The 17,346-nt window shown below is 41.2% G+C and overlaps 1 protein-coding gene across 13 annotated transcripts; it reads left to right on the plus strand.

Moving 5' to 3' along the window:
• The first annotated feature begins 588 nt into the window (after positions 1-588).
• LOC135338733 (uncharacterized) lies at positions 589-17,288 on the plus strand. 13 transcript variants are annotated; one of them, XM_064534797.1, is made up of 49 exons: positions 589-750; positions 954-1,036; positions 1,144-1,233; positions 1,942-2,063; positions 2,286-2,339; positions 2,427-2,489; positions 2,584-2,665; positions 2,893-3,023; positions 3,219-3,355; positions 3,760-3,889; positions 4,107-4,154; positions 4,211-4,294; positions 4,431-4,457; positions 4,532-4,567; positions 4,766-4,846; positions 4,988-5,209; positions 5,336-5,440; positions 5,563-5,682; positions 6,032-6,181; positions 6,342-6,491; positions 6,750-6,914; positions 6,976-7,089; positions 7,375-7,557; positions 8,101-8,190; positions 8,279-8,440; positions 8,690-8,773; positions 8,922-9,074; positions 9,322-9,417; positions 9,582-9,743; positions 10,035-10,124; positions 10,220-10,381; positions 10,752-10,850; positions 10,930-11,091; positions 11,762-11,860; positions 12,021-12,182; positions 12,323-12,418; positions 12,551-12,712; positions 12,897-12,992; positions 13,094-13,255; positions 13,434-13,529; positions 13,609-13,749; positions 13,804-13,857; positions 14,847-14,936; positions 15,088-15,159; positions 15,228-15,280; positions 15,747-15,817; positions 16,045-16,150; positions 16,343-16,458; positions 17,179-17,288. In XM_064534797.1, the coding sequence occupies exons 1-49, from the start codon at positions 704-706 to the stop codon at positions 17,199-17,201; spliced, it is 5,283 nt and encodes a 1,760-aa protein (XP_064390867.1). In that variant the 5' UTR covers positions 589-703; the 3' UTR covers positions 17,202-17,288. The 13 variants fall into 13 exon arrangements, with proteins under 13 accessions (XP_064390867.1, XP_064390870.1, XP_064390868.1 ...); XM_064534800.1 differs by having other exon boundaries at positions 12,323-12,412; XM_064534798.1 differs by having other exon boundaries at positions 4,991-5,209.
• Positions 17,289-17,346: the final 58 nt, after the last annotated feature.

Consider the following 17,346-nt stretch of genomic DNA (forward strand, 5'->3'; position numbering starts at 1 on the left):
CTCGATCCCAGGCCGAGTTTTTGCTTTTATAACGTTTGCCTAACCGTTATAAAAGCGAAAACTCGGCCTGGGATCGAGGCTACAAACACGAGTTTTGAACACATGCACCTATACCTCGCTTGCGCATGCGCACCAAGGCATAACAAACATAGTGCATTCTACCGCAAAGAAACTAACTAAGCAATACTGTGGGCGTAAGAATGTCACATGACATGATACTGCACTCTGTGATTGGTCATTACTAGCCTCTACACAGGCTCTCCTTTTTCTGTTCTTTACCGGTATCACAATCGTTCAATAAGATAAAATACTGCATTATTCGTTCAATGAGATAAAATACAGTATTAATTGGAGGAGTAAAGAAAGAAATAGACGTACGCCCATTTCTTTCTTTGCTGCCTCACTATGTCTTTCTTATGTTTATGGATGAACAGTGACAACAGTAAGAAAAAGTAAGGCCTGGGAACGAGGCTAGGTCATTACCAGATTCAGGTACGGCACAACTCTCAGTCCCTTACCCCGAGGAAGGGCTAGCCATAATTATTATTGCTACTCTATGGGCGTGGTTTAGTCTATCAGGAAATGATCGTTAGTGCTTGCCATTGGCTGATTGTGCACTTTTTGAAAAAGCTATAGGTACGTAAGTACGTCAAGCTGTGCACTGGTACGCGTTCACTGGTCCAGGTATTGAGAAGATCGAAGAATGGACAATATTAAAGTAGCAATTCGGGTTCGTCCTCTCTTGCCCAAGTAAGTAAATTTTTTACACGCTCAACTTCTATCATAATTTTTTTACTAATAATTATTCTATCAGGTTATTGGACACATGTAGAAAAGTTTTGCTTGATTATATGTGACACACGGGTCTACAAGCATCCTATTATTTCCCTATCTCTGTACCACACACACATACAACCCCCCCCCCACACACACACACACACACACACACGCAGAGACCATGGTCACAGTGAACAGTGGGACACAACTGATGAGAGAGTAACTCCAAGAAATCCACCACACACACCCTACTACTTCGGTACGTTGAGTGGAACAAGCATGATATCTAGTGGTCCAATTGCACACTCAAGTGTTTTTACTAGTGTAAGTGTACAGTACTGCGGTTCACTGCTCTCCCCTGTGTAGATCATGTGTTTGGGACCTCGGCCACAACAAGCACACTCTATGAGAAGCTGGCTGAGCCCATTGTAGAGGGGGTCATGGATGGTATCAATGGTGAGTCCTGTAGCGGTTTCCTAAACTGTGGGTGGGGAGTCTCATCCAATGCAGTAGACCAGAGGAGGTATCACATTTGTGAGTCAAGAATAAGACCCACATTCCTTATTATCTCCAGGTCAAAGTTCAAGTGCGTGTTACTGCCAAACACAATCTGAGCATTTATAGATGCCAAGAGTCTGATTCGTGCACTGTTATCTAGGTTATAGCTAATAGCTATATCAACCATCTTTAGAATATTCAGGAGGGATGCCTGGAGTTGCCAGGAGTATCACTTCGTTTGATGTGCTATTGAACTTGATCAGGATACCGTATTACTAGAATGTTTTGCGAGCATTAAACATTTGCAAACTTTGCGAGGGTTAATCAATTCGCAATAATAAAATCCGTAAAACCTAAATTATTACTGGTAAATACACACGATCCTTGCCAGAGCGCAATAGTTAGATCGTAAAGGGTCAATTTGTCTGCTGATCTGGCTCATTTGCAAAGGTTTTTCACCAGCAAAATATTCTAGTAATACGATAATTATAGTAAGGAATGTGGGGCTCAAGACTCACGGATGTCGTACCTACTCTGGCAGTAGACAGTACATGTGTTGCACCTAAATTAAGACCTATGGCTTACATTACAGTATGCCCACAATCCTCTATACAATACTGTGGACTGTAGTTGTTAATGTTTAACAAAAGTTCTCCTTTTGTGTAGGCACCATCTTTGCTTATGGTCAAACAGCCAGTGGCAAGACATTCACCATGATGGGAGAAGAGCCTCATCACCCGGGTGTCATCCTGAAGGCAGCCAGCCACATATTTTCCTTGATTCAAGAGGTAATTAAATTGTGCAGCCAGTCCAGTGCTGTAAAATGTTAAACAATAAAGGTGCCACTCGCCAACCTTGAATGATCTAATTGTGTGCCAAATGAAGCAATCAAACTATTTATCCTGCAATATAAAATGAGGCGTAATTTTTCCCGCTGTACGCCAAAGAAATGTTGTGCTTTTATTACATTTTTACGGTAGGCACATTACTTGATATATTTATGCTTATAGCGTCCTGACAGAGACCACATCATTAGAGCTTCTTATCTCGAGATCTACAATGAGGTATGGTGTATTGACCCCAGTGGGATATGTAGTATAATTTATACTGCGTGTGAGCATGTGACTATCACATGACTATTTCCCCTACAGTCCCTCACAGATCTTCTCCGTCCCGAAAAGAAACACCTGAACCTGAGGATAGGAGAAATAGACGTGAGCTAGTGTACTGTATAATTATAGTGTGTTCATCTTTTCTCTAAACAGCGCTAGTATAGTAATTTCTAAAACTAATCGCTCTGTTCTGCAGGGGAACTTTGTAGTCCACGGATTGTCTGAGGAGCCGATTTCCCTCCCCCAAGATATTTACCAGCTCATTGAGATCGGGGAGAGTAAGTCACTATCACTTGTGCACCTTTGTGAACCTGTCTGTCTAATGTGATCACCCTGTAGCCAGGTTAATGGCCCAGTCTCCATAGGGTTGGTTTCAACCTGTGTTAGCATAATTATGATGGTATGCCCTAGGGTGACCTCTCAGCCTTAGCCTTGTGTGTACATGTACATGCATGCTGCCTGTGCACCTGATGTGCTGGTAATGTGTATAATCTCTTCTGCTCAGAGAACCGCACATTTGGATCTACCAATGCTAATGAGCACAGCTCAAGATCACACACAATATTCAAGCTGACCATTGAGAGCAGGGTTAGAGATGAGGAACTCAGTGATGGCACTATCAGGGTGGCCTCTCTGGTGAGTGGGTTGGGCAAGTGTGTGCGTATACAGCAGTGAATAACGTCAATCTACATAAGTAATGACAGGAGTGCATGAATGTACATGTACGTATAATTAATTTATGTGGACACTAATTGACATTACATTTTTTTTTACATGACATTGTACACGTAAATTATATGTATGATATATCTTTGCCTTCTCTGTGTTCAGAGCCTGGTTGACCTGGCTGGGTCAGAGCGTGTAAGTGCTACAGGTGCCACAGGGAAGCAGTTCAAAGAGGGGACGAACATCAACCTTAGCCTCCATGTGTTGGGGAGGGTCATATCAAAGTTATCAGAGGGAAACACGTGAGTTACTATAACAGTATGCACTGCATGCATGGTAATGTGTAGTCCTTCGATCGATCTTTATTTAATATCTACAGCTCTCTGTTGCTTTTCTCTCCCTAATAAGTGCAAGTGGTTTGCATAACAGTACTCATACTCTAGTCTGAGGGCAGACCACCCCCTTGCACCTGATCTGATACATGTAGTTGCCAGGGAGTGGTCTAGCTGGCATTTAGAGTTGGTTCAGTTTTGACATCTCCAATCAGATTCGCAAGAATCCAATTAATGAGACTCCACCTTACGGAGGAGGTTGGTAGTCCTTGGTCTTTGTCGTTTTTAAAACTTTGCCAGTAGGCAATGGCTAACTTACCTGGCTGCTATATTGTACATGTATATACGGTATTACATGTACAATTCTCCCCCAGGGGTCATGTGCCTTACCGTGATTCAAAGCTGACCAGTATCCTTCAGCCTTCCATTGGTGGAAACTCTAAAACGGCCATTATCTGCACGATAAACCCATGTGAAAGGGGCGAGTCTATCTCGACTATTCAGGTATGGATCGAGTGCACCTCTTTATTTATATGTGTGTGTGTGTGGTCTGCCAATACTTCTGTTAGGAACATGGCACGTTAGACTGTCCTACATCTAACATTAATGTTGTCAATGGTTGAACTGCTGATGAAAATCTGTTCTGCTTAATGTGTAGCTAGACTACAATGTACACACATCATGTGTTGTTCTGTACTGTATATTGCATCTTCTCGTGCAGTTTGCCAGCAGGGCTAAAAGAGTAAAAAATCAGCCAGTAGTCAACGAGGTCAGTTACTCTCATTTCAGCCTAGTCCTCACTTCCCTAATGCTATGTTTGTCCAGTTGGTATGTGGAGAAGATGCTCTTCGGAAGAAACTTAAATCACTGGAGAAAGAAAATGGCCTGCTCAAGCAAAAACTGGAGGAGGTACTATTCACATAATTATATAATTATGTATCTGTATACAACATAGCCTCGAATCCACGCCGATTAAAATTTTAATCGACGTGGCTATATACAACACTGTACTGTCTTATATAATAATTAATGGTTTCTTTTGCAGAATTTACCTGATCAAGAGTGTGAGACTGTAAGTCCATGCATGACCTTTATATACAATCATGTACTAGTGTACTATTTATGTATGTTCTCTTACCATGGCAGTTGACACAGCAGCTGGCCCAGTTTGAAACCCAGAAGGTAATAATTATATATACATGTATATAGTTATACATGTACGTAGTACACTGCTTGTCTGAGTAGCATTGTGTATGTAGTGTATGCCAATAACATGTTGAACTTCATGTATTTATGCACTACATGTAGCTCTCTGTCTATACTAATTATGTGTATTGAAGCTCTTTTCTCAATCTCAACTTAATCTTCTGTTGCTTGCAGCTACACCTCGAGGGTAAGCTTAGAGTTCTGGAAAATTGGATCGTGCGGACCAACAGCTGTGATAAGTCAGCACTACCAAAGGTGAGCTCAGGTTGTACAGTAAATTACAATGTACAATGTCATGTATGTGGTACAAAAACTACATGTAGGGTGTATTTCGTGCTTGTATACAGTTTGGTTGTACGATATTCTAGTGCTTTACAATTCTCATTCTCCTCACAGCAGCTGTCCAGACGGAGGACCATGTGTCCGAGTCTTCTCTCACGTGACACTACATCCCACCAGCCCTGGTCTGAGGCCCCTCCCCCCACAACCTCCTCTCTCACTTTATCATCACTCAAATCCTCGACCAAGTCCGTATCCTTTGCTCCAAGATCATGTGACGAGTCCTTCAAAGTGCACTTCACTCCTACCAGGTTCATGAAGTTCCTGAATGAGCAGGAGGTGAGAGGAGGAATGGTGTGCTCAAATTTCATATTTTGTTTTGGTGACCCTTTACCTGTCAATGTGGTAAAATACACATTATTTGGGAGTTGATCTTTACCAATTGCATACCCACCTTCTATATAGGTTGGCAGTAAAAAGAAGTCCAATGCTCTAGACGGTGGCAGAGGGCGTCCCTCGTTCCTACCCTCACCAAAATGCTTTGAGGACTCACTCAATGACACCCAAGAGGTGAGAGATACACATGTGCAGTGTTTATAACTAGACTACATGTATTTAGTGCCCCTTAGTTACAGTAGATCTACAAGCTAGGCATTATGCATGTACATTTATAGAATTGTGTGTATGTACAGTCCACTCAGTTCGATACTCACTCCGAGTCATGTGTGGTCAAGGAGGAGGAGGAGGAGATTGCTCTTCTCAGGCGTGAGTGTGCTGACCTTGTGGAGGAGAGAGCAACCTTACGCCAAGAGGTGAGTGTCTCACTCAATTGTGTTTTCACTGTTTAATGTACATGTACATGTATGGATTTGAGTGCATATGCATGTGGGATTTGATCTATGCCTAATTGCCAATTTTATTGTGTACTGTGTGATTGCGTACACGTACATTGGTACTGTACTGTACTGTATGTCTTAGTAAATAACTCTATATAGTCTACATGTATATGCCCTAACATGTATTGCACGGTTCAACTATACAGGCTCAGCTAGCATGTATACGTACCTCTGTCTAGGATAATACCGCTAAGTTATTTAGTTATTGTACGTATGTCGTGTATTCTCCACATGGCAGCAACTTATTGATGTTCCCTCCTGTCAGGTTGAGGAGAAGGGTGAGACCATTCGAGGTCTGGAAGATGACCTGCTGAGGGAGTTGGAGGAGAAGCTGCTCGAGAAGTCTCAACTCATGGACCCAGATGTCATAGCTGAGCTGGGGAGAGAATTGGAACTGGCCAACAGCAAGGCAGATGTGAGTTTGGCTTTCTTGTAGTATATGTACACTATTGACTGTAGTGAGTCAGAAGTGTTAGACACTTAATTCGCTATACCAAAAGGACTCACTGTAAATCCTGTTGTGACGATACACCTACACTTGCACCTGTGTGTGTACATGACAATCTATTACCCAGTCTGCTGTGCAAGAGAGACTTGTGATGGAAGAAGAGCTCAAGAAGGCACTGGATCGCTGTAAGGAGCTGGAGCAGAGCAGTGTGCCTGCAGTGGATGGGGTGGACATATTCGAGTGTTACGAACAGGAGAAGGAAGAGTACTTGAAACAGGTGATAAAGTGGTACAGTAAGGAGTGTTTTATGAAATATATAGGGCAGAGTGCCTATGGCTTAGGCGTAATTGCAATGCGCGTGTGCATCTTTGTGACATTGTTTTTGTGCATGTGTTCGATGTGGTTCGACTCTTTCGAACTACACCAGTACATGTAACCATGCTGATTCAGGTAGCTATGTTAGTGATGAATGTTTGAACTGGTACAATGTAGTGACGTACGGGAGTACTGATTTCAGTTTCTGCCCTCTCTCTAGCTTGCTGCCAATGAGAGGCAGATTGCCTCACTGACAGAGGACCATTCTGCTGCACGGAGGAAGGTGGATAAGATGAAGGAACAGTATGACAATGACCTGCAGTTCCTACAGGAATTAGTCACCTCTCTCAAGGCTGGGCTGGCAGCTGCCAAGGCCAGCATTGAGGTACACCGTGAAATGAGTGTGTAGACCACTACTAACACGATTGTGCCCCATTTTTGTGTAGGAGACTGTTGTTGCGAAGAAGAGTTTAGAGTTGAGGCTGACAGAAAGTGATCAGAGATTACAGGTCGCTAAGGGGACCATCGACAGTCACAGTCAGAAGCAAGTTGCAGCACAGGTTAGTTATGATGATGCACCAGCTGTGTACCAGTACGTCGTGTACATGTTTATGTGTGCATGCACTAGCTACACGCTGGCTTTATTCGAGGCACGTATTTACAGCTGAAGTGCACAGGAACAATGGAAAGAGTCATTTAAGTATAAACCTAGAATTATGATTGGGGTTGTTGCTTATACTGATCCTAGCCCCAAAACCACATCACAGGAGCCATATTTTCTAAGCCTCCAGGCATCTTGTTACTTGCGCAAAAAGCCAAAGTTATTTCCCATTTAATTTCCTCAGTGTCTTCACGAGGAGAATGTCAGTCTCCGTCAAGATAAAGATACTCTTGCTAAAGAAGTGTCTGATCTCAAGGAGGAGTTGGTCGTGGCAGAGCAGGAAAAAGACAAGGCTATGAACGAAAAGAAAATCGCTGAGGACTTTGAGACTAAACTGGAGATTGAGAAGACTAAACTGCTCAGAGAGGTACATGTATAGAATGATATACATGTACATATGATTTTCTGAAAGCTTAGAAAGAAACCTTTCAAATGATGTTGTGTTTCGATTTAAAAGTTCATTAGGGACTTAATTTCTCATTATTTGCCCTTGGACCCATGGGCTATAATAATGTACCTATATAGCGGGAAATTTTGTGAGGTGCAACATTTCGCGTTTTTCGAGGGCAGAGCAGGTAACCCGGAAATTTAAACTCCCACACACTGGTATTTCACATGCAAACCTATTGGTGGGTATGGTTTCCTTGCATTGAAACTCGAATATTAGAACCCATAATTATTACAACCCACGAAAATGTCTGCTGAGGGCTCTGAAGCCAAAGAGCGAAAATGTGCACCCGCAAAAGTTCCCGCTATACAGTAATCATACACTGTACATGTAGAACATTACACACTTAGGTTAATGCCTTGTAATCAATGTATACAGTATTCGGTGTTTATGCATATACTATGAATTTACATGTGGGTACTAATTAACTACTTACGTACATTTGTATGTTGCCTTCTTCAGCTGAATGGGAAGAACAGTCGGATTGAAGAGCTTGATGGGGAGGTCGTGTCGGTACAGGCACAGTTGGACCATGTCGCCTCCACTCTTGATGTAAGTGGATCGATGATCATATTTTTATATTTGTGCCTACAGTACATGTTCGGAAATTTAAATTGTGTGTAACCCCTTTCATATACAGGGTCTCCACCAAGAGAAGGATGCTTTGATTAAAGAAGTGTCTGATCTCAAGGAGGAGTTGGTCGTGGCAGAACATGAAAAAGACAAGGCTATGAAGGAGAAGAAAATCGCTGAGGACTTAGAGACTAAACTGAAGATTGAGAGGACTAAACTGCTCGGAGAGGTACATGTATAATTGAAAATGGTATTCCTGCATGTACACTGTACATTATTCTATATACATTAAAATGACTGTTGATCGAGTACATGTAGTTACATGTTGCATACTTTTGATCACACTAGTCAATTAATTCGTGGCCTGTATACTTCCCATTGAAGTCGCGCCATTTAATCAAGGGAATCACATAATAAAGCATAACTGACATTAAAAATTGGTCAAAACTAATGCTCGCGTTATGTTACCATTCTTCAGCTAAAAGGGAACAGTCGGATTGAAGAGCTTGATGGGGAGGTCGTGTCGCTACAGGGACAGCTGGAGAATTCCGTCTCCATTAATGTCAGTTATAGAAGGATCTTCATTTATGTACATGCGTATCAGTATTATAATTATATTCGTGTACTTTGTACTTACATGATGATAATTATGTGCCTGCATTGTACATAGCGTATATATGGAAGGTTCCTTGTAAACATAAGTCATATAGGGTCTCAGCCAAGAGAAGGATGCTTTGATTAAAGAAGTGTCTGATCTCAAGGAGGACTTGGTCGTGGCAGAGCAGGAAAAAGATAAGGAGAGGAAAATTGCTGAGGACTTTGAAACTCAACTGGAGATTGAGACGACTAAGCTGCACAGAGAGGTGCATATAGTGTACATGTAGATTTACATTAGCCTCGATTCCAGGCCGCTCTCACTAGAGGGCCTGGTAACCACCATTTGCGCATGGGTGGATTCAATAGTAAATTTGTTAGTAAACCTCTTTGTATTAACCAAGTACATACATTTTTATGTACTTAAATTTGTAATTCAGCAGCTACATGTACTGTACATGTACATGTATACGCAGTGTTCATGCATGTTACATGTACACACGTTACATTCTTTAGCTGAAGGGGAAGAACAGTCGGATTGAAGAGCTTGATGGGGAGGTTGTGTCGCTACAGGCACAGCTGGACAATGTCACCACCACTCTTGATGTTAATGTCAGTTATACACGTACATTGTAGAAGGATCTTCGTATAATTAATGTATTATACAGTCTCTTACTACATGTACATGTACATTTAGCTTGTACTGGTGATGCATGTGCCTGCATTGTACATGCATGTATTACTTGTAAGACATTGTAAAGAAAAGTCTTATACAGGGACTCAGCCAAGAGAAGGATGCTTTGATTAAAGAAGTGTCTGATCTCAAGGAGGAGTTGATCGTTGCAGAGCAAGAAAAAGACAAGGCTATGAAGGAGAAGAAAATCTCTGAGGACTTTGAGACTCAACTGGAGATTGAGAAGACTAAACTGCTCTGTGAGGTATAATACCTACATGTATAATAATTATACATACGTGTACTGTACATAAGATAGTTAAGTTTTGGTCAACGCTTTGTAACTCAGCAGCTATAGTACATGTAATAGTTGTATCATGGATATCAGGCTGACCACAAGGGATTTGTACCCTGGAGTATCCTGAGAGTTTCAATGGATATTCCTTAGTGTCAGAGCCCATCACGGTACAAGTACATGTACAGTACATGTATGCAGTGTTCATGCATTTACCCTGACTGCATGTACTACTGTAGTTACGTATGTTACGTTCTTCAGCTAAAAGGGAAGAACAGCCGGATTGAAGAGCTTGATGGGGAGATCGTGTCGCTACAGGGACAGCTGGATAATGTCGCCTCCACTCTTGATGTAAGTGGATGTGCCTAGTTGTATACGCACAGTACATGCACAGTACATGTTCGGAAAGTTGAATTGTGCCGTAACTCTTTTTCCTGCATGTATAGGGTATCAGCCAAGATAAAGATGTTATGACTAAAGAATTATCTGATCTCAAGGAGGAGTTAGTCATGGCAGAGCAGGAAAAAGACAAGGCCCTGAAGGAGAGGAAAATCGCTGAGGACTTGGAGACTAAACTAGAGATTGAGAAATCTAAACTGCTCAGAGAGGTACATGTGTAGTACATATATATTGAATGATGTTCTAATCATAATGTTTGACTTGATCGTTAACTGTTACATGCTACTCGATTTAGTAGCTTTATGTACGTAAATCTACTGTACTGTTCTGTTTATAATGACTGGGCAGTCTAGGCTCCGCTAGGCCTGTTGCTATACCTCATACATGTAGACTACGTGTATGTAAGTTATCGTATCATAATTATATCGCATACTTTTGTATTCCGCGTGGCCTAGCCTGTACTGTCTCATTTTAAATCATGCCATTTAAACGTTAATCACATAACAACAATTTCGAAGCCTCAAAATTAGTCAAGAGGCATAATTACTTTATATACTGTACAGTACTTACTTTCTACAGATAAAAGGGAAGAACAGTCGGATTGAAGAGCTTGATGGGGAGGTCGTGTCGCTACAGGGACAGCTGGACAATGCCGCCTCCTGCACTCTTGATGTTAATGTCAGTTAGAAGTGTTGTCGTATGTACTGTAGATGTACATGTTTGGAAGGTTCCTTGTAAACATAAGTCATGCATATAGGGTCTCAGCCAAGAGAAGGATGCTTTGATGAAAGAAGTGTCTGATCTCAAGGAGGAGTTGGTCGTGGCAGAACAGGAAAAAGACAAGGCTATGAACGAAAAGAAAATCGCTGAGGACTTCGAGACTAAACTGGAGATTGAGAGGACTAAACTGCTCAGAGAGGTGCATGTACATGTATATTAAAAATGGTGTTCTGATCATGTACATGTATGTTTGACTTGATGAATAACTGTTTCACTAGTAGCTACATGTATCTGACTCTACTGAGATTACGCCCACCCCCACTTTTGATTATAAGTTCCTGCATATTGTATGTTAATTTGCCTCGAGAATACACCTACCAGGAAGTGTAGCATTTATCTGGTTTAGCAGTTTCTGGCGTAAGCTGGTTAATATCTGAAGGCCAATAATTATTGCTCCTACATTGTATTTGCATAAGGACAATCGTCTCTGAATCTCTGTTGAAGACTCAGTGACAGTGACAAGGAAAATACTTCTCATGCAGAATCTTGACTTGTATACATTCTATAGCTATATCATGCATTTATTCGTTGTATTTTAAGGCAGGCCTCAGACGACGCTGACAGATAATACTTCCGTAGTTTCCTAGGCAACACCTGGGTGGGCGAGACAAAAGTACCTGCACCTGTAGCATGCATTGAGAGTGGGCGTAATCTTGGTAGAATGCGGTGCATTAATTTTGTATCTATATATACATGTACATGTATAGTTTACGGTACTGTTTTGTACATTGTACATTTAAAATGACTGTTGATTAGTTACCGTACGTATGCTTGTGTACTGTAGCACTATGGTATGTTACATTCTTCAGCTAAAGGAGAAGAACAGTCGGATTGAAGAGCTTGATGGGGAGGTCGTGTCGCTACAGGGACAGCTGGAGAATGTCGCCTCCTGCACTCTTGATGTTAATGTCAGTTAGAAGTACTGTCATATACATGTAGTCAGTATACTGTACATGTATTGTATATTATAGTCTCTCCTATGTACATGCACTACATGCACTAGCTTGTATTGACGATGTGCCTACAATGTGTATATGGAAGGTTCCTTGTAAACATAAAGTCATACAGGGTCTCAGCCAAGAGAAGGATGCTTTGATTAAAGAAGTGTCTGATCTCAAGGAGGAGTTGGTCGTAGCAGAGCAAGAAAAAGACAAGGCTATTAAGGAGAAAAAAATCTCTGAGGACTTCGAGACTAAACTGGAGATTGAGAGAACTAAACTGCTCAGAGAGGTATACATGTATGTATATAGTTACACATTCAACGCTTTGTAATTCAGCTACATGTATAAAGTCATGCAGTGTTCATGCATTTACCCTGACTGTTACATGTAGTTACATGTACTAGTAGTTACGTATGTTACATTCTTCAGCTAAAAGGGAAGAACAGTCGGATTGAAGAGCTTGATAGGGAGGTCGTGTCGCTACAGGCACAGCTGGAGAATGTTGCCCCCACTCTTGATGTTAATGTCAGTTAGAAGTATTGTTGTATGTAGATGTGCAATATTATAGTCTCTATACATGTACATGCACTAGCTTGTATTGACGATGTGCCTACAATGTGTATATGGAAGGTTCCTTGTAAACATAAAGTCATACAGGGTCTCAGCCAAGAGAAGGATGCTTTGATTAAAGAAGTGTCTGATCTCAAGGAGGAGTTGGTCGTGGCAGAACAGGAAAAAGAAACAGCTATGAAGGAGAAGAAAATTGCTGAGGACTTCGAGACTAAACTGGAGATTGAGAGAATTAAACTGCTCAGAGAGGTATACAATGTACATAGTATAATAAAATTATTATGTAGAATGAAAATTATACATGTATATTATAGTTACACATTCAACGCTTTGTATAACTCAGCAGCTACTCGTACATGTATATACATGCAGTATACGTGTTCATGTATTTACCTTGACTGTTGCATGTAGTTACGTATGTTATATTCTTCAGCTGAAGGGGAAGAACAGTCGGATCAAAGAGCTTGATGGGGAGGTCGTGTCGCTACAGGGACAGCTGGATAATGCCGCCTCTACTCTTGACGTTAATGTCAGTTAGAAGTATTGTTGTACATGCACTATAGCTTGTATTCATGATGTGCAGCCTACAATGTGTATATGGAAGGTTCCTTGTAAACATAAGTCATACAGGGTCTCAGCCAAGAGAAGGATGCTTTGATTAAAAAAGTGTCTGATCTCAAAGAGGAGTTGATCTTGGCAGAGCAAGAAAAAGACAAGGCTATAAAGGAGAAAAAAATCTCTGAGGACTTTGAGACTAAACTGGAGATTGAGAGAACTAAACTGCTCAGAGAGGTATATGTATACAGTAATACTGTACGTATGTAGAATATACAGTGTGTACATGTACAGTTACACATTAATTTTGGTCAACACTTGGTAATTCAGCAGCTACATTGTACATGTGCATGTACATGCATTTACTGTTAGATACATGTACATGTACTATAGTTACGTACGTTATGTTCTTCAGCTAAAGGGGAAAAACAGTCGGATTGAAGAGCTTGATGGAGAGGTCGTGTCACTACAGGGACAGCTGGATAATGCCGCCTCCGTTCTTAATGTTAATGTCAGTTAGAAGTGTTGTCGTATGTACTGTAGATGTACATGTTTGGAAGGTTCCTTGTAAACATAAGTCATGCATATAGGGTCTCAGCCAAGAGAAGGATGCTTTGACTAAAGAAGTGTCTGATCTCAAGGAGGAGTTGATCATTGCAGAGCAGGAAAAAGACAAGGCTATGAAGGAGAGGAAAATTGCTGAGGACTTTGAGACTCAACTGCTCAGAGAGGTAAAGAAAATGCGCATAAGTATTCGAGACTTATCGAGTTTTTTTACTCTCCAGATGAAAGAAAAAGACGAAAAAATTGAATATCTCGAAAGCCAACTCAATCAGAAGGTGATTATTCTGCATACCGTATGGCGGGAAAGCTTTGTGAGGTGCAAATTTGCGTTATTCTAGGGTAGAGCACTTAAGGCGAAATTAAAACTGGGAGAAACTCCCACGCACTCAAAGGAGGTTGGACACGATCACGTGCACCACTTTTTGGCTGAGCTGGCACAGATTATTGACAATGAGTTTCTATGTAAACTTCTAGCTGGTGTTACACAGTCATTGGAGACTGAAGATACATATATATGTATCTCTCTGGCTACATGTACTTTGGATATAGAACTTTCACTATAACCAACCCAATCCCCAGCGATCCCCTCTATTCTGGCGAGTTCTCAGTGCATACTAGATTTTTGCTAGCCAGTACAGACAGCATGCACCACTGAACTATACTCTACCCTGTAGTCTAGCTAATCTTGGTCCAGCCAGACAACAGACACAGCTAGTCAGGTGTTATAAGTCAGCAAAGCAAGAGTTGCATAACTTTTTGTACAGTAATTCGGTATCTATGGTAACCTGAACAAAGACGTTACACATAATTGATTATGCGTGGCCAACCTCCTCTGCCACGCACCGGTACATGTATTTCACATGCAAAGCTCTTTAATTGTGGGGGTTTGGTTTTCTGGCATTGAAAATATTGCAACCCATGAACATTTCTCCTAGGGCAAATAGTGAGTACGGTATACAATGTACATGTATATGCATGTATTATATATAATATTATAATATAATCTTCATGTGTGTACAGGTTTAGTGCATTCTTGACGTTGTATAAATTATTGTGATTTACTCCCGGGATACTTGGACACGCATATGCCTGGTCACACCATCCCGGGTTGATCCTGGGATCCCTATATCATGCTTGTGGAGAGGCATAATTAATGCTGGGACATCCTAGGATAATACCATAATTGTACATACTCATGGGCAACTTAGGATTACATGTCTTGGCGTCTTCGGACACGAGTGTATGTTTGTCCAATTATGTGTAGGAGCATGCTGAGAAGGTGCAGTCTCTGGAGAGAGCTCGAGGTGTCAGCTCTCGACAAGGCCAGCTGGACACTGTCACCTCCTCTGTGAACGTAAATTTATGGAATACACAAATTATAAGAAATGTGTTTTTCATATGCCAGGCCATGTTTTGAAATATGTACATGTGCATTTAGGCAAAATTATTGACTAAGTTTATTGAGGCAGCAATTAGTACTACACGCTGTCATGTTTCCCATTTAGAAAGAGAACCATGTGCCAGAGAGCGAAGAAGTAGCGAGTATCAAACGACAGCTGCGAGATATGTGCAAACTGGTGAGTATTTTGTCACATTCTGGTTAGTGGTCGTTGTGTTATTGCATGTGCTTGTGCTGCATGTACAGAGAACAGCTGATCTGAGACAGCATAGATTCACAACGGCTGAATTGGAAGACACGTGAGTACCAGCAATGTCTATTGTAGGGTCTTTACAGGGTTTCATCCAGGATTTTAAGTTTGGGGGGAAAGTTTAAAAAAACCGCGCGCGGATGTGCTACAAAAGCAATGGATAGATTTGTGGTAAGATGACCAATCATCCTCTAGCAAAGCTACATGTAGCAAAAGACCGTGTTTAGATAATGTTGGTTATAGTACCCCTCTCTCTCTCTCTCTCTCTCTCTCCCTCTCTTTCCCTTTCCCTCCCCCTCTCCCTCTCCCTCTCCCTCTCCCTCTCCCCCTCTCTCTCCTCCTATTTTCCCCTCTCTTTTGGGGGGGAAGCTTCCCCCCCACCCCCCCCCCCCCACTAGATGAAACCCTACCTTAATAATAGTGTGTTGAGTCTACTGTACATGTATATTGTCACTGTGCACACTAAATATTATTGCGTAAGAACCTAACTCCCCCACACGCACACACACACACAGGCTAGAAGCTGTGAGGAGAGAAAATAGGAAACTAGTAGAGAGGATTCAGATCGCAGGCTCTCAACCTGCCAGTTAGTGAACCACTTAAAATAATATGCACACGTGTGGTTTTCAACTTATATGTACATGTACATGTACAGTTGATTTTCCCTCTAGAGAGGACTTCACACATTTACACGTACTTTTATTACACATTCACTGTATAATTTATAGCAAGTTCAAAATATGCGAGTGCCCCACATCTACTTGTAGTCCATGTGTTTGTGTATTGACTGATGTTCCCTCCCTCCTCTTACAGTGCCCAAGTACCCGACTACAGCTAGCTCTGGGGTTATCACGGATATGATCTATCACCACACTATATTTGAGCACGAAAAACTAAAAAAAACATCAGATAAAGAAAGGTACATACATGTATACTGTACATGATTGTACAATTGTAATTCAATGTACCGTATTTAGGATTATCCATACACAGTGTATATTACAATATGACTAAAGTTAGACCCAAATCATTGACATGTAGTAGGATTGCAATTGGCACTCTTCATTTATGTCAGGAGAGCACTTCACCATGTATTACCTTTTCCCTATAGGGAGGAGATGAAGAGGTATCGCTCTGAGAGGAACTCGTATCGAACCAAGTTCTTTGCTGTCCAGAAGTACTGTAACTGCAGCGCCATTGAAAGAGCACAGGAGGAATGTAGAACAAGTGGGTTGCTTGGTTTCCTAAAAAATAATTATCTGTTTATGTAATTAAGTAATTGGCTATAATTATATTATAATACGTGAAAATGTGGCCATTGTTAGGCTATAGACTATATTGATTTCATGGCTGGCATTCATGCACTCTTGGACTATAATATTCAGTCTGCGGAACCTTTATTATAATGACCACCTTTGAAGAGCAACCACCACTCGCTATAAAACGGCCAAGAGCTCAGATCCGAATTGAAGCTACAATGTGAAGCTACAATGATTTCAATGTAAAGCAACCTCTCTACTCCGTATAACGAGCAGCTTTATAGTCCCCAATCAGCTTTACATGTAATAGAAAATAAATTCGCAGAACAAACATGCAGCCACCTAAAATTAGCAGAAAGTATCGAGATAGCATTATTTTACAATCGTGAAAACCAACTGTAGCTCTCATCCTTACAGCCTTTTCAAAGCTTGTATGAGCAGTATAGTTAGTTAGTAAAGCTCTATGCATTTGCGGCAGGAATTGACTCATAGTGACATGCATGTAGACCATACATGTATAGTAGGCAATTGAAACCTCTCAACGAAGACCACCTCTCAATCTCAATAACAGCCTTTTGGCTGTTCCCCAATGGTATGCATTTTTATGGAGGTTTTCCACTGTGTACGGCATTCGTGTTACAATATTGTATTTGTGACTTTCAGGTATGTAACACTATTTTTTCTGCAGATCCTGACTTCAAACTTACGTGAGTGACTATATATACATGACTATTTCAGTAATTGATTAGATAGCTATAATTTGTGTTCATTAGTACTTTCAGCTAATTTCAGTTTCAATTTTGGTCATACATAATAACAAGTCGTGTGTAACTATGTTTAAAACCCAGTTTACATG

The sequence above is a fragment of the Halichondria panicea genome, chromosome 7 (genome assembly GCF_963675165.1).
Source record: "Halichondria panicea chromosome 7, odHalPani1.1, whole genome shotgun sequence".
Taxonomy (NCBI): Eukaryota; Metazoa; Porifera; class Demospongiae; order Suberitida; family Halichondriidae; genus Halichondria; species Halichondria panicea.